Source organism: Nothoprocta perdicaria, unplaced genomic scaffold (assembly GCF_003342845.1).
Source record: "Nothoprocta perdicaria isolate Ctin4 unplaced genomic scaffold, notPer1 scaffold_3, whole genome shotgun sequence".
Classification (NCBI taxonomy): Eukaryota; Metazoa; Chordata; class Aves; order Tinamiformes; family Tinamidae; genus Nothoprocta; species Nothoprocta perdicaria.
The window spans coordinates 3,745,769-3,771,826 of NW_020455532.1; the positions used below are offsets into that span (position 1 = coordinate 3,745,769).

Here is a 26,058-nt window from a genome sequence, read left to right on the forward strand (position 1 = left end):
TGCTGGAGTGGCTGCTTTTTTGATTTCTAAACTATGTGAAGCAYCCAAAAAACACAGAGCTGGACTACATAATTTACCTGCTATTCAGTATAGTGGCAGAAATGCAAGATGTTTTTGAATGTCCTATTTTTCAGCTTTACTGGGCATTTATCAGTACTTGAATTCAGTTTGAGTTGTACTTTCTGCCTCTGAAAGTCACGTTCTGATTATTGGACTTAGAAACCTACCGTTAGTTAACTAATAGGTATTTCTGCTTATGTATGTAGTGTTCAGTTACATGTGTGTCAGTGGTTATCTACTACTAGGGAATGGTAAAAATGATCATTTCTTTGTTAGTGAATAGTCCATTTAAGAGACAGTGAATGCCGCTAATATTGTAGTTTTGTATTGGAGCACTCTTAGGCTGTAAGTTTAGGCTAGAATGGTTTGGGATGAAAAACACATCTACTGTCAGGGCATTTTGCAACCATTAGGTCTAAGGCATGTAGAGCACTCCTAGGTCATTGGGATGAAGTGAGACTGCCTGCTACCCAGATGGAAGGACTGCGACAGGCTTTTGGTCTACCTGCATTGTTTTTTTGCATCTGGATCACAGGAGTGGCCATAACCAATCTGGGAGCACACATTGAAGCACTTGCAGTGGAAAAAACGGGCAGTTTTAAAGTGTTSTTCCCCTTCTTCTCCAGTGACTCTGTTTCTTCCATCTGCTAGAACACTCAGCTGCCTGCCAGCACACCATTAAAAATCTTTTTCTGAGACAAGTATTGAGCACGTTTACCATGGATGTTGCTGGAACACAACACAATACTTGAGTTATTGGTAGAAATACTCTGTGGCCATCTGGGAGAGAATCATTCATGTGCTAGGTTAATCTCWCTGACATGGCAATGTTTATCTCACTGATATGGGAAAAGGGCAGAACTGAACAGCTCAGTGATATTAGCTTGGTTTGTATTGTCTTCCTTCTGCAACCTCTCAGAGTATTTGCACATGCAAAATCTTGAGTATTAACTTATTGCCTTTTATCTCTTTGCTTGTCTTGCACTTCTGGTGAAGAACTGAAAGTAGCTGTTACTAAATCAGTTGTTCGCATTGTTGACTCTGAGTTAAGCAGGCCCGACTATCATAGAACTGAGAGCAATTGCTAGATTAATTCAGATAAGTAAAAAGCCTTTAAGGTGCTCCTAAATTGTTAATATTCCCACATTAGAACTGACTCCTGTGACAATGAAGACAAAAGTTGCACTCATTGTTTTCCCYCTCACACTCAACAGTGAAAATCAAAAGGATTCTGATTAAAAAAAAAATAGTAAGCCATTAAGTAGTAGGTACCTACCATGCTGGTAAACGTATGACCACCATTTTAAATTCTCAGGGCAACTTGACTTCTTGCACTGTGTTCAAACTGGGCACTTTCCTTATACATAGGACTCTTCACAGAGGTTACTGTCATATAATGCACTTTAAAAAAAAAAGGTATTTGTTATAGTCATGCAATAAACAGATACGTAGTAGTACACATTTTCAGGGGTCTTTCAAGCTTTTTTTTTTTTTTTTTTTTGGAAAAAAAAAAGTGGAATCTATGTAAATGAGAAGGAGTTTTCTGATTAAATGTCTTGTCCAGAATAAAATACATTATGCAATATGTCAGTAAAGCACATATTCTAGACAAAAGGTCATTTTGTTTTTGTGGAGAGTTGTAAAATTGCAAAGTGCTTAATTCATTTAAAATAATAAATTTACTGCTATTTTAATACAAGAGATTGCCCAAAAAGTGTTGCACTGTTTTTGTTTTGCTTTGTGCTACTTTTTTTTAGACAGTACCCTCATCAGGCAACTTGGTGCTGATTTATTGCTTAATGAATAACATATGCAGGTTAGAAAATAAGGTGGGTGGATTCAGTAATTGCTAATATATAAATAAGAGCAGCACTTAAAAATAGAGTGATTAGTCTGTATAATTGCAAAAATGACTATGCTACTACTGCTTATATGGAATTTGCTGTCATTTCTGTGCATATAGCAGCTATATATCTAAAATGAAGTGGTGGAGAAAGACATTCTGCAAGTTGATTATAAAATGATTGTAAGGAAAAAAAGGTCTCTCTTCTAGTAACACCTCCCAAAACTGTGCTACAGATTCCTTTTAATTCTCTAATTTCTACTCCTAACAGTTCAAATGTGCTGCTCTTTCCTTATTTTGTTCTTTTTGTTTGATGCAGCTTTTGTCTCATTTCAGACCTCCTTTCATTTTGGGTTGCACACAGGTTTCATTAAAATACATCCATGTAGAGCATGTKAAGAGACTGTTTATATCTGCAGTAACTGGCTCTAACTTGTACTAATTCTAAAATGTTAATTCTGCTTTATCCTTTATCTTGTAGTAGTGTGCTAATACTTAACTGCAACTACAGTTGCAGTTTTGCTAGTGCTTAGCACTTGCAAGTATCTTCCAGCATTGCCTGTTGAAGATGCCGAATGGCAAGTCTAAGTGATTAGTCATTTGTCAGAGTCTAATGTTAGAACTAGCTTCTTTCCCGATTTGGCCTTCTGCTTGTGATCTCAGACCTGCAACTATTTCTGCTGATACTTGATATTAAAACTGTTTGTCATAAAAGCTTTGACCCTTCTTACTTCTACATACAACACCAGCTGTGCCAAAGATTGGTTATGCTGACTTCTGTATTTTTCAGTACCTTTAATTAAATATTCTTGCCACAGTAGTGTAGAAGTGTACAGAAGACTGTACATAGTCTTAAGTGCAATGTCGCTTCCTTTTTTTTTTTCCTTGGCATTCTTCATGTTTTTTAAATGCTTTTCATAAATAGTCTCAGGAAAAAAAATGCATCTCCAATATGAATGTTTGGATAGGGGAATTGAAAAGCATTTCCCAGTGTTTTGTGCAAGTCTTTGCAGCTCTGAGTGTAGAGGACTGATGGTTTCTCTCTCTCTCTCTCTCTCTCTCTCTCTCTCTCTCTCTGTTATACAAAACAAATGTTAAAGAAATAGACACTAATGCAGAGTAGCTTTCAGTCAGGTCAGACATAACTATAACAGCATGTATTATCATGCAAGAGGGAAGTGAATGATGAAGGTCTCCTCCCTTCTTTATGGCTGACTTCTGTTACGGAACAAGAAAGGCTGTTTTCTTGAGAAGTTACGAATGTGTGGACAGTCTGAGCATGTGTACAGTGACTCATAAGGAGCTCGTTAAAGCAGCTTTTGTTTATGTCTGGTGAAAAGGGAGCTGAGTACACTTTCATAGGGACGTTCGGAGACTTCAAGTTTCTCATGCCCAAAATATTGTCCCTTTTGTCAATAAAACGGTATTTCAAATCAGTCCTGCATCTTTTAATGAAGTCATGCCAACAAAAAATGTGATAGCAGTTAATGCTCCAGTTAATACTGTTAGGTGAACATGCTTCCAGCAAAATGTTCTATCCTAGGGAGTCAGCTCYTTTGTGGATATTTTATTTCTCTTAGCAATTGTTATTTACATGGATTGTATTGAATTATAGTGACATCTGGTGGTATTGTAAACAATTGCTGTACAGCTTCTTTTTTGTTTATGGCATTTTCCTTATCTGTTTAGAAAAATATTTTTTGTTTGTTTAACAACAGGGGTAGTTTTAGTCCAACTGTTGCATTTAATATAAACATGTTAGCCAGTTCCAGGTCATCATAAAAACTTTGAAAGTCAAGACAGGCTCACGATAGGAAGTTTTGTGGTTTTAAGAACCTTGCACTTGACAGTAGTGACAATGTTTTTGCCACACAGTTTTGAAGCACTGTAGTTTATGAAGTGCACACTCAGGAACTCTATGCTAATCAATAGCATGAGTGCATTTTAAATACTGGTTCTTGGTAAGGACATGTCATAATGGAAAATTAATTTTATACTTCCTCAGAACATTCATGGCTCTACACAGACTATCTGCACAGCAGCTCAGTGACGCGGGCAGAAGAGTATCTAGGGCATTAATAAAGCCCCGGGGAGGATATTTCGGGCCTTGGACGGGCCGCTCTCCTTGGCCGGTGTTGTTCCCGTCACGTAGCCGCTGCCCCGAGGGCTGAGGCGGCCTCGCGCTCCCGCTGCGCGGACAGAGCTGCCGCTGGGGCAGCGGCAGTAGCAGCGGGGCGGGACCCGCCTCCCCGCCCCGGGCAGCTAATTGGCTGGGAGCGACGGCACGAGGGAGAGGAGGGAAGAGGAGCCGCGGCTGCACGATGATTTCTTCCCCCCCCTCCCACCCCCGGAAAGCGTTCTAGGGCGTTGATTGGCTGAGTGGGACACCGTGCCTGGATGTGATTGGCTGWTGGGAATTGGCGCCTCTTTCGCTCGGGCGGGGCAGGGAGGGCCGCGTACCGTGTGCYGCGGTGAGGTGGGCTGAGGTGGGCGCCATGTTCGTGCGGGGCCATTCGCGGCTTTAACTCCCCGTTAGGGCGCCAGCTTGCTGGGGAGGTGTGGTGGGGAGCTTTCCTTGTGCTAGCCAGGCTTTGGGGAAGATGTCAATACCTGTGTGCCCTGAAGCATCTCAAAAGTTTTTTTTCTTGTTCTACCGCTTTCCCTGACTAAGGAGGGGGTGAGAAATTTGTGAGGTGATAGAAAAGGCTTCAGTGAAGTGGTTGCATTTTTGTATTTGAAAGTTTAAAAAACACCATATTTCAAGATTTTGTCTTTATCATGGCAGCATCTATTCTGTGGCCCATCGTCAGTTGTATGTAAACTGTGTGTAAACTGTGTGTAAACACACAGCTCCTCTGTGTGTTTAAATATTTGATTCAGTTTTCTGCGTGTTTCCACTATAGAATTTATGTGGTGGGCAGTCTGGAACTGCATGAGATACTGAATATGTAGATGACTTTATACACAGCATGAAAATGTTCTTGCATTGTTAGTTATGGAGACAAAATACTTTTAGCAACTTCTGATCATTGAACTAGAAACTGTAATCCCAAAATCATGCTCTTTACTCGTAAGAGTTATTTTGGGCCACTGCTGTAGATAGTTAGGATGACTTTATTCCCCATGGGCTTCACCACATTGTCTGTAGTTAACCCATCTGCCATTTTATAACATGGTCCTCATGCAGTTCTCTTACCTTTGGCTGTTATCTTTTCTGAATAGCCTCATGTTGACACTTKGCTTTGCAGTCCTGCTACTTGCCCCTTTCCTGCATCTGTATCTCTGTAATGAAAACTCACTGCAGAACCTTTGTCACCACTGTCCAAGCTAATCACTCATCTTGCCTTTTCTCATTTTAACCAATTGCATATAAGGACATTTCTTTCAACATAGGTTAATTCCTTATATAAATAATATTTGTACTCCTGACAAATTCTGGAATTTTTAGTAAATTTTGCTTGATCTGTTTTGATGTGTTTCTGAAACTGATTTCAAATTTGTCTGAAATCTGTGTTAATGACTTTATTTTTAGTCAAGTGGTTTTGGTTTTGTTTTGTTTTTCTTCTCTTAGGCAGCTGAATAGATGAATTGCCAAAATGGCAGCAAGGAATGAGAAGAAGGTATGTACTTTTAGGATAARTAAAATGAATGTTGGATATTTTTATTACTATTAGCTTCTAGCATTTAATTAGAAGTAAAAATTGCAATATGACAATGCATTGAAAAGAGTAGATAACTTGAAAATTCAAAATATTAAAGGTAGTGAAGGAGTGGTGTTAAAACRATGAGTAAGCACCTATCGGTAATAAAAGGAAAGAAAAATTCTAATTAGAGAAAGATACCAAATATCAAGTATAAATAACYTGTTTACAAATAAGTGAATAAGTGTTTGTATAATTAAGATATTGGATAAGGTGCTCGGTACTTCAGTTCTTATATTTAATGATTTTGTGGTTTGATATGTTCACTTGAGAGTCCAGCCGATAACTACATAAAAACTTACATCACAAATTGAGTGTACACAAATACAGTTGCTCCATTTTCTCTTACTCTGATAGTTGGAAAAACTTATCGATGAAGCTACAAGGAAAAAAGATTTCCAGTTATTAGAGCACTTCCTTCAAACAAAGGACTGTGAGAATCTTTCTCATAAATGCAGCAAACAGTTTCTCAACAAATTAGACAAGCTTCTTTGTCGGGTAATGTAATCATTGCATGTTGAGATTTATGCTGTTATTGTAATAGCTAATAAATATTGATTTGGTTTATTTATGCTAGCAGTTCATTTAAAAAGCAAATAAAATTTAAGAATATAACCACTGTTTCATGGAGTAGTTAAGATGACTTTTGACAACCAAAAGGCACCTAGTTAAGTATAGCTTCTTCTAGAACTGCACATTAAAGCTGATATTCTAATTTCCATTTTAGGAGCTTGACAAGCAAGAAGTCAAAAACATTTCAACTTTACTAAGCTCTTTTCAGAAATGTGGGGAAAAAATCAGCATRGCAGGCGAAGATGGTCTCTCAGCAATGATGAAATATGGTCTTGTTGAAAGGATAAGTATAACATAAAGCATATGTAACTTTTTTAAAGTTAATGAGTCATACCTAAATAATGTTTCAAGGCTCAATATCATAGTATTCAATTTTGTCTTCAATTTTATGTCTGAATTAAGATTTTTTTTCCAGTTTTTCAGAARACGGTAATCAGATCTAAATATCTTTTGGCAAAGGAGCAACTCATTATGAAGTGGTGCTTCTGTAATACAGTGGAGATTTCATGGGTTATGCAGTTTGTAATTAATTTAAATTTGCTTATAGCAGATACAGCAAGTGGTTGTCTCTATATGCGCATGCTGCACTTCTTGTCAAGATTTGGAACTTTCTGGTAYAGTTTAATGAATTTTGAGTTAATGTACTGGCAACAAGTACATTTTCTTTCAAAGATTATATTACTATTCTGATTATTTTGTATTATTTCAGCATTTATATAAAATGCATTAATCATTTGCTRCTTAGTGTAATAAATATACTGAAAAGTATAGGTGACTTCCTTATTGCCTTTACTGAAGATTTCACTGAATTAAGTTAATGGCAGTGTCCAGAGGTGATGATTACTGAATTGCCTTCTCAAGTGCTTTTATTAAAAAATGGAAGAAATAAAAAAAAAAAGTTGTGATGTCTTCATAATTGCATTCAGACATCATCTATGTTCAACTCTTGTCTGTTACARTAGTTGCTAAAGTGGTTTTCAGTTTTTGTGTCAGAAATCAGTTGTGGAAGTGAGTGATGTTAGATTAAGATGACCCATAATTGCTTAGTCAATGTGCAAAATTTCARTCTCGGGCTCAAGTAAAATCAGAGACTGCTAAACGTGCCTTTCTATTCTTGGTGTGCTTTATGTAAGTTTAATTAAGTATAATACAAGCAATTATCCTGTTTTCTTGCTGTTAAGATTGATTTGCTTTATTTTCCCTTTACATGGTCAAATGGTTTGAAAAGGTAAAAGCAATTTTGATCCTTAGAGGAAATGAAAAAAGTGAATTGCTTACAAGTTTAGCAGAAGATTTCTTCGACATTTTACTGGTAAAATATGCTCATAATAAAATACATTAAGCATATATTTGTGAAAATTATTAATAGTTTAGCAGCAAAAAGATTTTCAAATTTTTTTTTATTCTAATTTTTAAGTTAATGTTACACTAAGTTCTGAAATACATTACAAGTCTTTCCGGCTGAAAAGTTTGCCTTAATTTGTACTCATTGTTATTTGCATTCATACTGAACATATACTAAAGGTGCTTAATAAAAATAACAATCTCAGTCTAAATTTTATTGTGTATACTATATCTTAATCCTGCAATGTTTGTCTGAAGTTTAAAACATCCACAAGATTTACTGTGTTCCTAAGCAAGTCTGTGCATAAATGTTCTTATTGGGAAAACAAATTCTGCAAGTTTAACTGAAATACAATTTCAGGAAACCATGCTTGGTATTAGAAGAGAGCTCTTTTACTTACTTAACTAAGCTCTAACTTTGTCATCCTTAACCTGTATTAACCTATACAGTAACACAACTGTAGCAAATACTTTTTGGTTAGACCTGTTTTAGATGCAAGTTACCTAATAAGTGTCTTTAATATTTACTTTTTTTTTTAAATTTTAGGTTATATATGATACCAGTCCTGAAGGTGAGTTTAAAATGTATGCACTAAATAAGGTATTAAAATGTTGCTTAAATTATTCCAATTACTATCAAATAAACTGGCATGAAAAGAAATGAAAGTCTAGTGGATTGATATATTCTGAAAATTCCCATCTACCAGATTTGTGGTGGAAATTCTCCTGTTATGTAGAAGGAGTATTCTGGCACATGTAACAGAGGGTGGTAAGAGTTTCTTGTTAAGTACACTACCTCTATGTGCTTCAGTTAATAGATAAAGATAGAAAAGGGCCTATTACGAAGACTTATTCTGTACACAAGCTGAAGGGCTAAGCTATTTCTGGTTCGCATGAAACAAGCTTCAGTCTGAGCTGTAGTTTTTGTACTGACAGATCTTTAAAAGTAACTTGCTTATAGTGAAGTGTGTGTGTGTGTGTGTGTATGTATAAATTCAGTATCCTCAGTAACAACAATTAAACTGAGGTTGTGGCAGGTTGGTTTATTTGTTTTTTGTCCTTATTGTGAGATCATGCACTTGTTACTCTTCAGTGTAGTGCTAGCGGTAGAGAGTCACGGCACGCCATTGTGCTATCACAATCAAAATTGATTTCCTTGTTCTTGGAAATGTACAGTTCCAAAGTCTGAATTATATTTCAGAGAGCTGAGTTACGGCTTTGATTTGAATGTRTTTTAAAGGGGGTCACAGGGGACGGATGCTTTCAGAATATGATGCCTAGGGGTAGAAGCATTTTAAAGATCAACATTTACTATGAATTGCAGTAACCATTCTGTTTTACATATGAGTTAAGAAGTTTAAAATCTTTGTTTTTAAATATCAGTAATTGTGTATGGAAAGCATACTATATTTCTAAATGAAAGTGATCTGTTTACAAATGTCGTTGAAGAACTACTTTTCATGCTTTTTTGATGATTTTTTAAAATTCYTTCCCACTTTTCATAAGGTAAAATGCAGATACTAGACAACTTTGTACTGAGAGCGTGTACACTCATTGTTGATGAAAGAATTARTATTTATGTTCAGCAGGAGGTAAGTATTCCCTTTTCTAAGCAGTAGTTTTTGGTTAGTCTTCTGGCAGACCTTGTAAAGCTAGTTAATATTTTAAAATGTACTGTTGCCACAGAAAGAATATTCTGATGCTTTAGTATGTAGGAGGAATGTTTTTGCTGACATTTGTATATTCTTAACTGCCTTCAGCTTACTGACTTGATTTATTGTTTTGGATAATAAATTATGTAAGGTGCTACTAAGATTCCAGAGAGACAGCTAAATAAAAGCATTGGAAATAATATGCTCTATTACAATTTAAGACTGTTAGTATAAATTCCTTAAAAAATCCTCTAGTATATTATAAATTTCTCCTATTTGCTTTAGCAACATCATATTTTCAAGTCTTTCAGGCAAGCTTTTAATGAAGAAACTGCAAAGTTATTGAAATATGTAGCTTTATTAATATTTATCAAATGTGCAACATGGACCCAAAATATAGTTAGAGAATAACTTAATCTGTAATGATTTATATTTAACCTTTTTCTTTTCATATTTCTTAGGTAGTAAGAAAACTAAATTTAATGCTGGACAACATGCCTCGAGATGCCAGGAAAAAGATGCTTTCTGCAAAAGAAATGTTGMTTGTAATGTAAGTAATTTTCAGTTTAATTTTTATGTTTACTGTTTTATTGTGGTTTATATTGCTGGGAAGACAGTTTTTACCGAGGATAATTATGATTGCAGAAGGGTTGCTGCTCAAGAGATTTTTGCATTTGCAGCTAGGTAGCATGTGGTGGTGCTTCTCAGCAGTTGTTATAATGAAGAGGTTATTCTCCCTTACAAACCTAAATTGCCTCTCTTTATTCTAAGTTCTGAACCAAATTGTCTTAACATTAAACTTCTAATAAGAACTTCTGGTAAAATACAGTGAATCATTTACTGGAAGGAGTTTTGAGAGCATTTATTTATATTTATATGTATCAGGTGATTTACTTCCCAAAGGTGCTTTCAGATGTATGTTATGTGGGGAGGTGAAAAGGAGGCAAGCAGCACAGTGTTTGGAACAGGAGTCGTCTCAATGAAAGTTATTACTTTCATTGTTATCAGGTTATTACAGTTACTTTTGGATGAGTTGAATGCAGAAGACTTTCCACGAACCTAGTTTTTATGCCCCTCTTCAATGTCAGATACAGATTTCCTTTTGATTTTTGTGGAGAGTTTGTTTGTTTGTTTGTTTGTTTATGTTTCTTAAGTCTAAGGTGGGTTTTTTTATCACTGACCGGTTTAGTAAACACAGAACTGGGGTCTCAGCACTTAATGTTGGTAAAAGAAAGGAACAGAAAAGATGATCTCCCTTTTCTTCATAATTCACATTGTATGAATTATTGGACAGTGCTATTTGTGAAGAGGAAGTAGACGGGGTTATTTTGAACTGCATGACCAAAATGATCCATGTATTTCTTGCTACGATTATTGTTCTAATTCTTTGGTTGTATCCTAAAACAGAAGTAGTCCTGCTGCTTAGCAGATAAGAAACCTATCCCTTTAAAGTTTAGTATTATAGTGGAATTAGGAGATTGTTCCGTACATTGAAAGCTTGTACTTAAACTTTTCCTGTATGTTGTGTGTTACTGTCATATTTTAATCAAGTGTTCTTTATTTTGCAGGAGCGATATGGGGAGAAGAATTTTAGATGCTGGAGGTGAGCAGCGGACTTAATAAACAATGTATTATTGACCTTCTGTCGCCTACTTAAAAAGTCTAAAAAGACACTTGAAGTTGGAGATTTGAAAATGCTAATATTATATGAAAATAATTTGCCATTTAAATTGCCACACATTTAAGATGTACATAACGTACATTTAGGTTTGAGTTTTTCTCCTCTTTTCTGGCACAGAAGTTCTCAAACAGCAAAAGATGAGAAGGAAGTCAGTCTTTGAGGAGAGCAAATTGCTGCCTGGTTTAGTAATACTAATTTCTACAAGGGGCCACTGTGGTATCCAACAATCTCTAATCCAGCCGTTCAGGGATTAGAAAGTTGGAAACRTCTTAATTGTGTGTATACATAGAGTTACTCTAACATTCCTTGATAGCTAGGTTGAAATTTGCTTCTGAAAAATAATTTGGCTAGTCATCCTTATTCCATTATATCTTTATCCACTATGGGTAACATATATGGGTATATGATATGTAGTATGAAAAATGTGGTGCTACTAGTACCACTTCATCTTACATACTTTTTCAAATCAGTAACATCTCTGAAAACACTATTGCTGTAAAATAATTTATGCTATAGGCATCTCTGAAGCTCTGTTTCTGTAAAATGTTTTGTAACCTGCAGACTATGACCTGCAAGTAGCCATTACGGAAGCTCTATGCAGAATGACATCAGAAAAACAAAGAGCAGAGTTAGCATGTCAGTGGTTTTCCATGGAGTTTGTGTCCAAAGCATTCAAAGGAATTAAAGATTCTGAGTTTGAAACAGTAAGTCATAGGCAATCTCTTTCCAAGGAAATAAGCTTTAATGTTACAATTCTAGAGGAAATTTCTCTGTTTTAACAGGACTGCAGAAAATTCCTTAACCAGGTGAATGGCATGCTGGGGGACAACAGAAGGTAAAGTAGAAATTCTTATTTTATTTATTTGCCTTCTTTGCCTTTGCACTTCTGCTGCAAAATTCTGAGATGTTCATTAATTCCAATAGACAAGTATCATCTAAAAATATATAATAAGCTGTTGATCATAGGATCATCATTGACATAGGATACCTAAGTTGAGGTAATGATCAATGAAAATATTAGTGAAAATAACTGCTAAGASCTTTCTTTGAGGCTATCTGATCATGTGCTCTGCATGTTATTTAAATCATTATGTGTCATGACAGCAAAGGGATTGTTTGATAGCTATTTATATGAAGGATATAATCAGTTTGGATACCTACTATAAGATTATTATTAATACACTAGCAGGTGATTAGATCTCTGAACATAACAGTGAGATTTGAGACCTATGCTTCTACTCGAACTGTAAAGATATAATCATGTCTTCTCTTGTGGAGGAAGAAATGCAATTATGTGACAGTCCTTTGAACTGCCGTCACTTCCTGGTCTCTAAAGTATACAAGTTCGATATTGGAAGTACAATCCAGTTGCTCTGTTCAGGAGGACAAAATCTATTTATAACATTTTACAACGTTTGACAAAATATCCTTTCCTTACAGGGTTTTTACATATCCATGTTTATCAGCAAGTCTTGATAAATATGAGGTAAGTTACAGACCTAATCACATATCCGATTTCTATATCTATGTATTTAAAGTTTGTTGAGATTGTAATACAAAGACTTAAATGCATGTTAGCTCTTACGAATTTTTGTTCTTATGTCTTACTTTTTTTTTGTGTGTGTGTTTTAGCTACGAATACCTTTGGATGAGAATCTTGAAGAATTTTGGATTGATTTTAACATTGGTAGTAGAAGCATATCTTTCTATGTGGCAGCAGATGATGCTGTAAGCTAATTCTGTCCATCATACCTGAAGGCAGTGAATTGTGTTTATTTTTTTTCCCTCCAAATATATGAAATTTGTTTCCCCACGTGAATTGTGGAAGCTCTGTTTTGGAACTCTGATTGCTGTTACGTTGTTACTATTTTTTTAATGTTTAGATTACACTATTTCAAAGTAATAGCTCTGAAAATAYTATTTTTATGAATAATTCCGTATGTAATTCTGTATGTGAACAAAAAGGCATTTATGAAGTTGCAATACCAATAAGAGAGACTCAGTTGTTCAGATGAATATTTCTAACAGAAGTATTTTTATTCTGTTTTACTTTTATTCTGTTTTAATTTTAATTTTTTTTAAATTAAAAATTTAAAAAATTAATTAAAAATTAAAATTATTTTTAAATTTTATTCTGTTTTTACTTTTATTCTCTTTTAATTTTATTCTCTGTTACAAATGGTATCTTTCTTGTCGCTTTTAGCACATATTTAAAAGTTGAAAATTTGTCTTCATTGAATAGTTTTGTGATCACAGTTAACTGTAATATAGTAGAAACTTTAATCTCAAAAATGCGTATTTTTTATATAAGGCACAACAGTGGGAAACAGTCATTATACCGGAAGAGGAGGTAGAACATTACAACCTTGAAGGTATTCATGAACATAATTTATTGTTTGTTAGATATTAACTTGGATTTTCAGATTGAGTCAGCGCTCTAGCATTTTATCAATTTTTAGAAAAGCAAATTACTATTTAAAATGTTACACATATTAAATTCTAATGAAAGTACCTTTAAAATACTGTTTTTGTTCAGAAAAAGATTCAAAGAAATTACTAACAATCAGTCTAAAAAGCCCGATGAGTGTGGGTGATCAAGGAGGAGAGAATTTTTTTTTGTATTTTGATTCCATATTGGAAATCAAAGATGCAACCAGAAAGATTTATGGAGAACATAAATTTAAGGTAAGGTAAATTAAAGGTAAGATTTAAACATCTTTTCTAATAGATTGTTTTTATTCACCAAGAATGAATGTCTCTTCCCATATGAATGTTTTTATGAATGTTGTCATAAATGTGGTTATTTTATTGATGTGTGTTTATACATAGTTCCTGACTGTGATGGCCACTGCAGAGCAGCATTTATCCATAATGTGTTAACCTTCAGATGCATAAAATATTTAAAATGAATTGCTGTAGRAATTCATTTTAAAGGAAAGATCAATAAGGAATTTTAAAGGAAAAATCCATTTGCATGKTGTAAATGCAACACAATAGATTAATGTCAAGTTTTGCATTAGAATTAGATTCTTCCAAGTGGAGAACTGACTTGTCCACCGTGTATCATGGCATGTCTACCATGCTTATTCTTACAAGCTTATTCTTACAAGCTTAGGAGTTGTGCATTGATTTCATTCTTGGTCTGTTTTCTGTTGCATCTTCTCATTTTCCATCTCCCTGATGTAGGTCAGAGGTTAAGCCAAACTTGTAGTCTCCCTGCTATCCGCTAGAATTTCAGGCTCCTCCTTTGGCCCAATCCATGTTATTTCAGGGAAGCTGAAGAAGCTCTGATAAGAGCAAATAGGAAAGACTCGTTTGAATCAAACACTTGAAACTGGAACTCCGCAACTCAACTCAGTGCCCTACCTTTGGGAATACTGTGCGCTATTATTACTCTTTCTTCTTCAGAATTGCCGTGCAGAACTAAAGGGATGATTATAATGGCCTGGAATTTTAAAATGCAAAACATTTGTTTAGAAATCTTTAATCAACTGTAGATTACTGCTTGTGGCACTCAGGCTGCCTTCAGTTCTTCATAACTTGGGAGCAGATGCAAGTGCAAAATTTATTTTCCCCTTTATCCTGATTTCTGATACTGATGTTCTCTGACCTAATAATTTCCTTTGTGATCGTTTAAAAAAATAGAGCAAAGTTTGTATTTTACATTGATGATTTTTTGTTTTACAGGGATTTAATAAAAAGCAGTCTGCCTCAGTTGCCAAAACAACTGTACATGTTGTGTTTGATGAAAGTGGATCACAGGTATTGTGCTTCAGAATGTGGGGAAATCTTTTGTATGTGTTTTATTTTTATGTTAATTCTGGTCAATAATGAATTTAAGATGAATCATAAGTTATCAGCATCTTGAAAGATGAAACTCTTATGTTATTTTGGTAAGCATGCAAGTRTCACCTCTGCATTTGTGAGAGAATCAGAAAAAGTATGCAAGTCCTGCAGAGAAGTTTTTTATGTGAATCAAGTGTAATCTTGTAGCCTGTTCTTCCAAGCTAAACAGATGCTTTTCAAAATCGCTATGAGCAGTATAGTTTCTATCCAAATCCACAGTGTTAAAAGTGATAGTTAGGGTAAGGAAGTTTATATATAAAAATAGATATGTATGTGTACATGTAGACTTTTATATGTGTCTAAAACATGCATTGTATGCATTATATGTCTCTTGTGTGTGTGTATGTACATAGAGAGCAAAAGAAATATTTAGCACGCTTTTTTTTTCTYCAAAATACCATATAGATTCTGGTACCAGAAAGTCAGCTGTCACCATGTTTGGGAGAAAAAGCTGGAGTAGAAGAGAAATCCAGCGAGTCCAAAATCCAGCAACCTCCTGGAACTGTGAGCACTCTGAGTAAAAACAGCACTGAAGACATACGCAAAGAYGATACCTCCAAGGTAAGAGTAGAGTTATTAAAGCAGGAAAGATTGCCTCAGAAATACAAGTCTAAATATCTATTGTATTTTGTGATWAAAAAAACTTTTGATGTTTGTTATTTTATAATTGGAATATGATAAAGCAGATATTGGTTTTGTTGCTTGACACAAAGCTATATAAATCTCTTTTCAATAAAAGATTTCTCACTACTATTAGTGTTACAGTTTCAAAATAAGCATGATAAAAAGCAATTGTTAATTTTACTTAATAGATCATTATGCTTTGAAAATTCTCTGTAGAATATTTCAAGACATGCTTATATCTCTTTATGGTACATGTCTCATACAGCGTTTTGAGGCTTAAATGGTAAGGTATAGAAATAACTCTAATTAGAGACAAGTCCTATAGGCATTGTGTTCACAGAGACTGATGCTTGCAAAAATAGCTTTGATGAATTTGTCCAGATGAAGTCTGTTTCCTGGTTATGGTAATGAATTTAATGGGAGTGCTTCTATACAAAGGTGATTCTCTGATTTAAATTGTTGAAGTAGCAAAATTTATGAAGTCTGCTGTTTCTTTCGTGACACGAGTATGAAGTTATACATGTAGCACAGTTATATTACTGACTAGCTACAGATATGCTAGGGATGGGGGAAAAGATGAGGGCAATAGTGAAGATAAAGACCATTGATTTATCTTCACTGTCATGCAATGCATGCTTTACTGGCAATGGTCTCTAGTAAAAGTCCTCCCTTAGACTCTGCTGTAGCTTATGGGATAATTTTGTGAAAACTCGTGGAAATTATCCAAGTTGCTTGGATTGTTAACCAGGGACACAGTTTGTCCCTTACTGAATTAATTTAGAAAAAGAACAATCTCTAATCTCAGACAAAAATCTTTAATTTTGATTATTAATTAATGTGTAAATAGAAAAGTACAAAAAGTGCCCCTGAAACACTTATGTGTGAAGCAATAGAAATTGATAGCCCAGTAAATAAAAAAAAAAAAAAAAAAAAAAAAAAAAATCCTGGAAATAATTTTCTGAAATCTTGTTTTCTCATCCTTAAAACTGCATATTTTTGCTTTGCTTTTTTTGTGCTTCAAGATAAACACATCTCGTAAAAGGAAAGTCTCTGAAGCATCAGTGATTATTCCTGGAACTGCAACATTTCCTACAAGGAGCCCACTGATTTTTGTTAGTTCCTGTAAGTTGGCAAGTACTTTCAGGGTAAAAGTATGATATAATCAGTCTCTGAAGTACATTGTTAATTAATTTCTGAAGGAGATAATTTATACCGTTAGTGACATCTATGCAAATTTTTTCATTTTCCCTGTTTTTTAAATTTTTTTTTGCAAATGGCAAAATTTTCAAATCAGGAAGGAATAAGAGAACTTCTTTGGCTTTTATTTGGAATTCATCATGCAGTCTATTCCAACAAAAGCATAGCTAAGTATTTTAATATATAGCTAGCTTTTCTGTCAGTGTCAGGATGTAAGAATTGTCATCCTCCAAACATCCTCAGTCTGTTATTGATCTATTAACCTTTATGTAACTTAATTTAAATCAGTAGAATTGTTACTGGTACATAATGAGTTGATACCACCACTAGCTAGCATTATTAAACTTAYAGAATAATGTGGTCATGCCACACGGGTGTGGTAATCACATACTGATGGCACAGTCAGCACAATAACTGTAATGGATCAAAGGGTGGAATTCTAACATGTCTCTGGTTTGTTTGCAGCCACTCCCTGCAAAGCACGACTCAAATTACCTTTGCAGTTGATGAGCTCAGCTGAAAGAACTAATGTTAATGCTGTAAATGAGACCAGAACAAGGAATTTATATCAAGAAGTTACTSGAGTATGCACATCATCTGTAGCTAAGTCCTTTACTGAAAATAATAGTGCTGCAGGACGTGGAGGGGAAAGGGCACTTAAATTCTTCYTATTTTGTATTTTGGGGAGATTTTTTGTCATCTGTAACTTGCATTAAACAAACAAACAAAAAACCCCATGTATTATTCTATTGCATAATGTTTTCTTGTCCTCTTGATTTCATATTTAGTCTCTGGGCAAGCTGACTTATAAAATTAGCCAGAATTTACATTGAGTCATCAGTTTTGACCCCAGGGTTAACCTGCTTCTGTCAACAACCAGTTCTCCCTGTACAGTTTTGTAGCGGTGTGTACATGGAATATCACATTCGTTGTGCAGTGCTGAAATACTTCTAAAGAATATATAATACAGTCAGCAATAATGGTGAAATTCTAAATGTCCCCAGTGTTTATACACTCTTCGATTTTAGTATATTTTTGATCAGTGCAGTTGCTAAACTCTTAACAAAGCTACAGAAATGACACTAAATAACTGCAACTTGAGTGTATTTTTTTGATTCTGTCCTGGTTAAGCAAAAACTTCAAACTAACACTTTGATTTCAATTTCTAAATGTCTTTTGGSATCAGATTTGGATCAAATCTCTTATTTTAGTATTCTGAAATATATTTCTTGGTATTGCTATGCTTTAGAAGTCAACTACTACAAATAAGATGTCTAGTTTAGATTATTTCAAGCATTTTTTTTTTTTTACTAAAAGTCTACTACTTTGCCTGTATGGATTGTGGATGTTACTGTCCTTTTTAGAGTAGACAGAAGAGTGCACTAGACAGTGAATTTTGTGAAAGCCAAGGAAGTTTCACAAGGAAGTCAAAAACCCAAAATGAGGCAAAGCTACCTGAAAAGGTATGAAAATGATTTCTGTAACTGTAACAGTATTTTATTAGGGAAAACACAGCCTTTAAGATGATACTGTGTATAGTCCTTTGCCAATGCATTTTCTTTGTATTGTCCTACTATGTAGCAAATGTGTGCTGAAGAAGTTTTAAAAATGTTAGATGAGACAGAACATGAGGCCAATCAAAAGCCAACTTCAGGCAAGTAGCTTTGCAAGTGTTGGTAGTTCTTGGGGTGTTGTTTTGTTTAGTTTTATTTTACTTTTGTCCATTTCTTTTATTATAATTATTATAATAATGATTAATATCTCCTTTAGATGATATATCAGATGTTGTTCCTGATTCTCAGCCAGTAGGAAGATGTAACAAATCTTTGTAAGTATTGGAAAAGGATTCAAAGTAATCGCTGTTAAGAAAAATTTATTATTTTTGAGAGCATTGGGTGTAAGTTTGCCGCAGTTGAAATTTTTATATATAGCTTTAGAAGATTCCAGAATTTGTCTTCCAGATAGGAGTTAAATCGAGTTCAGGCAGTGTTTTATTATAAGCAGAGTAATTCTTCCAAGTGACATCAGAATATAAAATTCAAATAACACAGGGGTTTATGTATAAGTGAACTGTATCATAAAAAAAGTGCCAATTTCATCTGTTTGTAATAGCAGTCGGCACATTACCCGCTTACAGATAGAGTCAACTTGAATGGTGGCCATTGGATACTGTTCCTTTTAGATACTGATGTAAAACCATGTATTCTTTGTTTGCTCTGTTACAAAGTCTGAATTTTACAATGTCTACAATATCTAACGTGCATTAGTATCTACCATCTATCACACGTTTCCTRTTTTGTGGTTAAAGTTTATTGTGATTAAGGCTATTTTCTGCAATGCGTTCTTAATAAGATGGTATTATTTTTGTTAGGTTGCCCAGTCTTTTGGAAAACTCTTTTGATAAAATTAAAACATGGAAAAAGCGAACATGCTCTGTTCCTGAGACTGATATAATGACTTGTAACAAACAAAAGCTCAATCTGCCATCAGGTGATACATTCCATCCAGGTTATGTTTGTATTTCATTAATTGTTATGCCAAAAATGTTTCTGATGAATTTTTAATCCGGTACTATTTTTTTTTTTAATGTCCCCATATTAGTTTCTATTCTTAGTGAAAGAGCTGTGAAATATAAAGCTTCCTACTTAGTTTTTGAAAGTACTTTTCCAGAAAAATAAGGTAATAGAAAAAAGAAGGAAAAAAAAAGAAATCTACACAATGAGGGCAAAAAATTTTAAATACTGAGTGGATAGTCAAACAATATTCATCATATTGGACAGAAAATGTTAAGTACAGAAGGGATTAATTTTCTGACTACTGTTGAAACATAATTTAAAACATTCTTTCAGCCAGAGTGTCTGAAACATCTTTGAATTCTGATTTTACAAAATACAAGAATGCAAAAGAAGAAGCTGTTACTTTCTTTAGAGAAGAGACTGCAAATCATAAGCAATCAAAGACAGTGAGTTTTTTACATTTTATTTCATTTATAATTCAGGAAAGTGCCTGATTTTCAATATTTCAAAACTCTACAGATATATTTTTATGTATCTAAGAAAATTATCTGATATTAAGCTTCCATTAATATAGAGTGAACTAATGTCAAGTAAAAAAGTTTTTCTTTCACTGTGACTTAACATTGTTTTTTTTATAAATAAATTAATAAATAAATAGAAATGAATCCTATTTTATTTTCCCATCCGTTACCCATAAAACGAACAGTGGTTCCCAAAGGAATGTGAATTAATACTTGAATAGGACTGTCTATTGGAATTAGGTGATTTGGGGGAAACTGCTTTGTGCTTCTGTTGAATGAGTTCTAAGTTAAAAATCTGACAAAATATCATTACAGAAAACAAAGTCTAAAGAAATGAAAGAAGCAACTAAAGTACTAATTAGTAACATCAGTGATAGATATAAACAAAAGCTTGATGATAAAAGCAACTCAAGACACTCATCAGATTATAACAGGTATGATGTGAACTGCTTACTTGTGTGTTTGTGCATCTGGCTTTGTGTGTGAGTTACTCTTCTGTTTTCAGGTATTTCACATTCTGCTTTCATCAGAGCTGCTTGTTAACTTCTGGTAAACCTCCTACCAAAGTGCAGGAGACTAGTAGTCTGTCTGATAGTCTCAGTAACGAAGATCACTGCAGGGTCAGTCAGAAATTCTCTTGTCAGAGTTCTCTTTCACTCATCCACTCACTAAAAGCACTTTTCGTGAGAAAGGAGTAGTTGGGACACTTAATGGATATTGCGCAATATATGTGCCCCCATTTTAGTTCAAGGTTTAGTTCAAGAAACTATCCTAGTTCAAGGTTTAATCTTGTATTCAGTCATCATTCTTTTAACCATCCGCAGTTCCTAGTTCTCTCCTTGAAGAGTTGACTGGTAGACAGTTTAATGTATTTATTGTCAGTTATATCTTACGRGCTGCTTCTGTGAGACACTCTGTAGATACAGTTACCCCACTTCTCTTTTACAGTTTGATTGTAAATGGATGCAAAGGAATGGAGAGGCTGCAGCATTATTTTACCTTTTAAAGGCTTTGGGTAGGGATTTGAAGACAGGATATGCAACATAGCTGTGTGATCCAGAAATATTTTTTCCAGAACAAAAATGAAAGTGCTTGTTAAAACRAATTGTTTCTGAAAATCCCCATTAACCTGCTCATTTTAGTACTATAATGCCTGACTAGCTGTTAAATTGTCTTGAGATAACCTTTTTGCCCTTAGTGTTTGGGTATAGTGGAGGAGAAAACTTACATGATTGTATGAGTTCTGAAAAATCATATATTGAAATTCAGTATTGAAAGGTGAAAAATTGAAATTCAGTATTGAAAGGTGAAAAGAATTTTTTTTGTGTGTGTGTAAAATTGAAGCAGAAAACCTTCAGGAGATCATATATAAGAATTATTTTTAGGCTATGCTGTCAGTACAAGGATGGGTTTTTTTTTAAAGGCTTTTACTTACACAAGCAGTATTTTAATGCATATTTTCTACTTAATGTTTTAAAAAATGTATCTTTATTTCTTTTAGATCACATTTACTTAAGTCCCATTTCAGTGTCTATAAGGTATACCTAAATTATTGCTTTCATTGGACTATGTTTTATTATATCACAAATCTGCGAAAATACTTCAGAAATACGAGGATGTAAAAACTAAAATACAGTGACAGCTAATGGATGTAAAACAAAAGTTAATAAATATTAAGTAATGTTAAATATTTCTGTAGAAGTTATTGTTTAATATAAGATGTGTATATCTAAAATATTTTTAATATTTTGTTTTTSCATTAGCCAGAATAGTATTTATATCGGCACCTATTAGTGAGGGAAGTGCAAATTTATTCCTAGTTACATACTGTGTAATTAAATCTCACAATATTAAATGAGTTCGATATTAAATGAATTTCTTTTGAGTATGGAATTTTTTCAATATAGAAATACTACAAATGTAGAGGAAAGATGACTATGTAGACAAGTTGAACTAAATGGGACTATAAAATACTTAAATAGGAAATATCCCAAACTTCGAGATGAATCCTAGTACCTTTAGGCAAAAAAAATGCAATGAGTTGAATATCCTTAAGGGGTGAAAATATACATTGTACGTTTAGTTTCTGCCGACTCTTATCCTCTTTTGCCTTACTCTATTATTGTTCRTCAGATGTGAGAGAACCTGAACATCTGCTAGGTTTTTTCGTAAGTTTATGTGAAAACGCTTGCTTTTTGAGATGATAGTGTGTTTGAATGTCTAAGTCCAAATCCAGGTGTGTACCTTTTGATTTTATGTATAGGAAAAAGTTCAAARCAGAAACCTGAAAACTGCTACTTTTCTTAATGTAACTTCAGATCATGTTGTGTGAGTAGTGGAAACAATTTCAAACAATATCTCCAATTTTTCTTACCCATTTTGGGAGATGATCTTTAATTCACCCACACAAATGTTCTATGTGCTTATTTGACAGGGATGATATCTACAACTTCAACATCAGTGGGTTTGATGAGCCTACAATAAAGCTTGGAGTAAGATGTTGTATTTCTAACTTTTGTGTAAAAATAGCTATATAATTGTTAATTGTATAATAATGTGCACCGACATAAACTTCTGGCCATTGGAATCTTCTAAAACATATTTCTGAACTGAGAATGAAAGAGCATAAATCTATGATTAGAAACAGTAGAAGCTGCCTTCTGTTCTTTTCTTACAGACATTTTTGCTCAGATGTTGAATACAAATTTAGTAAAGATAAAAGCAAAAGACAATACTGTGCCTTTTATTGCTGAGAAAACTTGCTGAGTAGAAGGCAGCAGTGGGCAAAATGATTGAAAATTAGTCTACTGAGATACAAAAGCTTAATTCCTCCTTGCTTTTACCATCAGCTCTTCTTTTAAATAATTTCTGAGATGGAAATTATCATTCTAAGTTTGTTTAAAGAGTGTGTTGAATCATTTTTTTTCAGTTGTTTCCCACTTATTTGTTACATTTTCAGGTCCAAGAATTGCGTGTTACTGAACTGAGCGTTTGTACAAATCCAGCCAAAAAGGGGTAGGGATATTGTGCCTTAGTCCACCCTGATTGTCATCCAGAACAATACCTTCTCTATTGCCCAGCCTTCTTCTATGCTAGTCCAGGGAATGTATGAGTGACAACCAAGTTGAGATGTTACCACTTTTAATAAATGTACTTACCATGATATCTTAGGCTATTTAAAAGTTTTTCTGTGGGAAAGTCGTCCATAAGTTGATAAAAATGAAATGGTGTATTTCATGGAGTAGAAAACTTAAGCGCTCCTCATGGAACACTACAGGGATATAACATCCTGGAAAGAGGGATGATTTTTTCATTACTAACCAGCCTGCAAGAGGAAAATTTTATTGTTACTATGTGTTGCTGTTTGTCTCTAGAACATAAGATATTCCTTTAGGATTTGAGTTTTTCCTGAAATGAATGAGAAAACAAAAATGGGTAGATTTATTTAAATCCTTAATCCCTGCATATGAATAGCAGAACGTTTTGGAAAAAATATTTGACACTTTTTTTTTCTTAAAAGCTGTCCTTTTTTTCTTTCTTGTTTTCTTAAGGAATTCATCTGCCAGTAAAATTAGTGCTGAAATGAAAGGAGAGAAAAAAGTAAGGCTCAGGTTTTGGGGATCAGTTTATCTGGTGTTCCTGCCTTTAAATACCACATTTGTAAGTGAAAGGTGTATTTTTAAATGGTCTTCTGTTCTTTTGTAGACTAAAAACAATCGAAACAGGAAGCATCTCTTTAGTGACACAGATACAGACTACAAATATGATGACAGTAAGACAGAGATTAGTTGGCTGCAAGAATCAAATAGAAAATCGAAACCACAGTTAATTGATTACAGTAGAAGTAAAAACATAGGGAAATCAGTGAGCACAGAAAAAAGTAAGATTTGTTTATATTCGTTAAGAATGCTATATTTAATTTATCTACAGTTGCTAACTGTGCAGTGCATAATGTGCTGTTAAATCTACCACGTGTTTTTGTTGTCATATGTCCAATCAGAAGGAATTTTAGAAATAGTTCTCCTAATCATTTATGAGTTTTGATGGGGTAGAGGAATTAGATTTGAGGGKTTTTTTTGTTCTTTTAGGAAAAAAAAGCTTTTACTTAAATAATGGAGTAAAAGCAGTTCCAGATTTGTGGAAATAAAAGGGACTCCATAGTCTTACTGTTAAACTGTAAATTTCAAACATCTGTCTCTGCTGCTGCTACTTCCTAACAGTGTTTATTTTAACAACAGGTAAAATCCTTGAACCTGCATGCCAGGTTGATTTTTCTAAAGGAGAAAATACAAAAAAGAAAAAGGTAACTGTAACTTTTAACTTGTAACAGATATTGAAAACAACTTACCAAATGAATTGCTTTTTAAATTACTTTGCTAGATGTATGAAATTTTTCCATGTTTATTTCAAATGATTTAAAAAATCCGTTTAGGTCTTTTCAGGTAGTATATTCTTTTTATGTGGTATTTTAACTTGTCTTTCAATAATAATACTAGCTAAGAGGGTGTTTATTTGTACTTCGATGCTCTTGAAAGTTTTATTATTTAGAAATATYGATGATGACTACTTCCTCCTTAATAGACACCTCCTATGTGAATGAAAAACTTGAGGACTTTTGTAGAACTGTCAGCAGAGATCCATGGAAGTGCTTGTACCATGATAATTTCTATTCAGTAACTTCCCATTTAACTCTTTGATATAATTTGCTGGTTTTCTAGGCTCAGTTTTGACTTTTTAATAGCAAAAACTAGCACTTTTATTGGTTAGATTTACCAGTCTGGTTCATTTTAGTCTGGAGAATAAGGGAAACAACATTTTCACTAATGAATTAAYGTGTAGTTTATCAGCTGTTCAGTGCTTTATTCACACAGTAATTGAGAATGCTTGTTTAGTTGTTTTGAAATAATGGATTCTAAGTAATTAAATAGTTACCTGACATTTACACTTGTAGTTATTCTGATTTAAATTGAAGATGTTTTTATTTGTCCAAAGACAGTGAAATGTAAAAAACAAAATGACAGAACTAATGAAATGATAGAACAAACCACCAGACCAAAGCGACCTCGAAAAGCTGCCTTAGCAAAAAATTACAAGGAACCTTCGAGTTCAGAGTCAGAGAGTGAAAAATTGTCTTCACCATGCACCTCTAAGAGAGAGAAGTCAAGAGGAAAGGTAAATGGTTGCGCTGTATTCCTAAAAATCATCTTGTGAAGCATCTTCCAAAGTGTATTCTGAAAATTGAGTGCAGCGCACAAACAAGTTTAACTGAATTTTCTGTAGCATTCACGGTTTCTGCTACCCACCATTTTAATTGTGAGTGGTTACCTGCTATAGAAAACTAGGCCCAAATACTACTCTAAACCTTAGATTTCTAATAATAGTAATTAATTTTCTATTTCTGAGTTGTTTTCTGCTCCAAAGAACTGCCAGGTCCTTTACTTAAAGTTCTAAAATGTTGTGTTAATGGGAGATGTTAGTCAATATAAGGTAAGTTCTTTGAGAGCATAATGTGATTTTGATTTCACTATACCTATTTTGATGTAAAAAAAAAAATCTTCAGAGAGATTTTATGTCAATACTGGTAAATATCTAAATTTTTTCTTAGCCTAGTTTATACACAAATCAATGCCATAGGGCTTAAACATTTTCATTTTTTAGCTTAAATTTTAATTTACATGGAAAAGTCTTTCAGATTAACTGATTAATTCATGAAGCACCACTAATTGTTTCTAACAGTAGGAAACTGTATGAGAGCAGAAATTTGGATACTGAATTACACAAATTGAATGCTTAACATTAGAACATCTGATATCCTTCTAATGATCTTTCTTTTGGGGGCCTTCTGTTTGTTCAGCTGTGCACGTAAATAATACCTTTTTTTTATGTTTGAAAGTAATATTTTTATAACTGCTCTGTTTTGATAGGAACATAAAAATGGGCAAAAGGAAAATGAGAATCAGCAGAAGGAACTACAGAAAATTATATCAGTGAAGCCAAGGAAGAAAAAAATCTATACACATAAAGCATTTAYTAAATCAAAGAATTCTGTAAATCCAACAGAAATTGAAATGCCTTCATCTGAAAGTCCTGCATCACTTGAGGCAGTGAGATGTATGTATTTTGATTGTGTGTTTTGGAGATACTTTCTATAAAGTTGAAGGTTAGATGAGTATCATCACAGTAAGGCAGTTCTATATTTTATGCTTTTATAATATGAAATATCCTGTAATTCAACCATATATGTGTATACCATATAGCATAAGAAAATGTTTTGAAATATCACTAACATTGTTATAGATTTGTGGGATTATTTGGCGTTAGCATAATACAGAAGTGCATTATGTAATTGAAAGCAGGCTGTTAGAATTCATCTGGTAGCTGCTAAAATAATGTGGAGGATGCAGACAGTTTTCAGTATGGCAAAGATGACCAATCATTCAGTAGAGTCACATTTTGTGCACTGAGTTTTGTAGACACTGAAGGCTTGGACGCTTAACAAT

The 26,058-nt window shown here is 33.9% G+C and overlaps 1 protein-coding gene across 1 annotated transcript in view; it reads left to right on the forward strand.

Annotated features, from left to right (window-relative positions):
- The first annotated feature begins 4,539 nt into the window (after positions 1-4,539).
- SYCP2 (synaptonemal complex protein 2) overlaps positions 4,540-26,058 on the forward strand; it is a 28,050-nt gene continuing 6,531 nt past the window's right edge. Inside the window, exons 1-32 of the mRNA XM_026041931.1 lie at positions 4,540-4,580; positions 5,475-5,523; positions 5,962-6,102; positions 6,332-6,460; positions 7,385-7,489; positions 8,069-8,093; positions 9,028-9,113; positions 9,635-9,723; positions 10,742-10,776; positions 11,416-11,558; positions 11,637-11,689; positions 12,295-12,340; positions 12,487-12,582; positions 13,166-13,226; positions 13,391-13,539; positions 14,542-14,616; positions 15,106-15,261; positions 16,347-16,446; positions 16,987-17,105; positions 17,886-17,984; positions 18,103-18,175; positions 18,292-18,349; positions 18,893-19,011; positions 19,371-19,483; positions 19,874-19,992; positions 21,993-22,050; positions 22,518-22,573; positions 23,110-23,158; positions 23,264-23,438; positions 23,797-23,861; positions 24,551-24,730; positions 25,483-25,669. Of these exons, the coding sequence (XP_025897716.1) occupies positions 5,500-5,523; positions 5,962-6,102; positions 6,332-6,460; positions 7,385-7,489; positions 8,069-8,093; positions 9,028-9,113; positions 9,635-9,723; positions 10,742-10,776; positions 11,416-11,558; positions 11,637-11,689; positions 12,295-12,340; positions 12,487-12,582; positions 13,166-13,226; positions 13,391-13,539; positions 14,542-14,616; positions 15,106-15,261; positions 16,347-16,446; positions 16,987-17,105; positions 17,886-17,984; positions 18,103-18,175; positions 18,292-18,349; positions 18,893-19,011; positions 19,371-19,483; positions 19,874-19,992; positions 21,993-22,050; positions 22,518-22,573; positions 23,110-23,158; positions 23,264-23,438; positions 23,797-23,861; positions 24,551-24,730; positions 25,483-25,669 (2,983 nt within the window). The 5' untranslated portion in view covers positions 4,540-4,580; positions 5,475-5,499. The remainder of the gene's footprint in view (positions 4,581-5,474; positions 5,524-5,961; positions 6,103-6,331; positions 6,461-7,384; positions 7,490-8,068; positions 8,094-9,027; positions 9,114-9,634; positions 9,724-10,741; positions 10,777-11,415; positions 11,559-11,636; positions 11,690-12,294; positions 12,341-12,486; positions 12,583-13,165; positions 13,227-13,390; positions 13,540-14,541; positions 14,617-15,105; positions 15,262-16,346; positions 16,447-16,986; positions 17,106-17,885; positions 17,985-18,102; positions 18,176-18,291; positions 18,350-18,892; positions 19,012-19,370; positions 19,484-19,873; positions 19,993-21,992; positions 22,051-22,517; positions 22,574-23,109; positions 23,159-23,263; positions 23,439-23,796; positions 23,862-24,550; positions 24,731-25,482; positions 25,670-26,058) is intronic.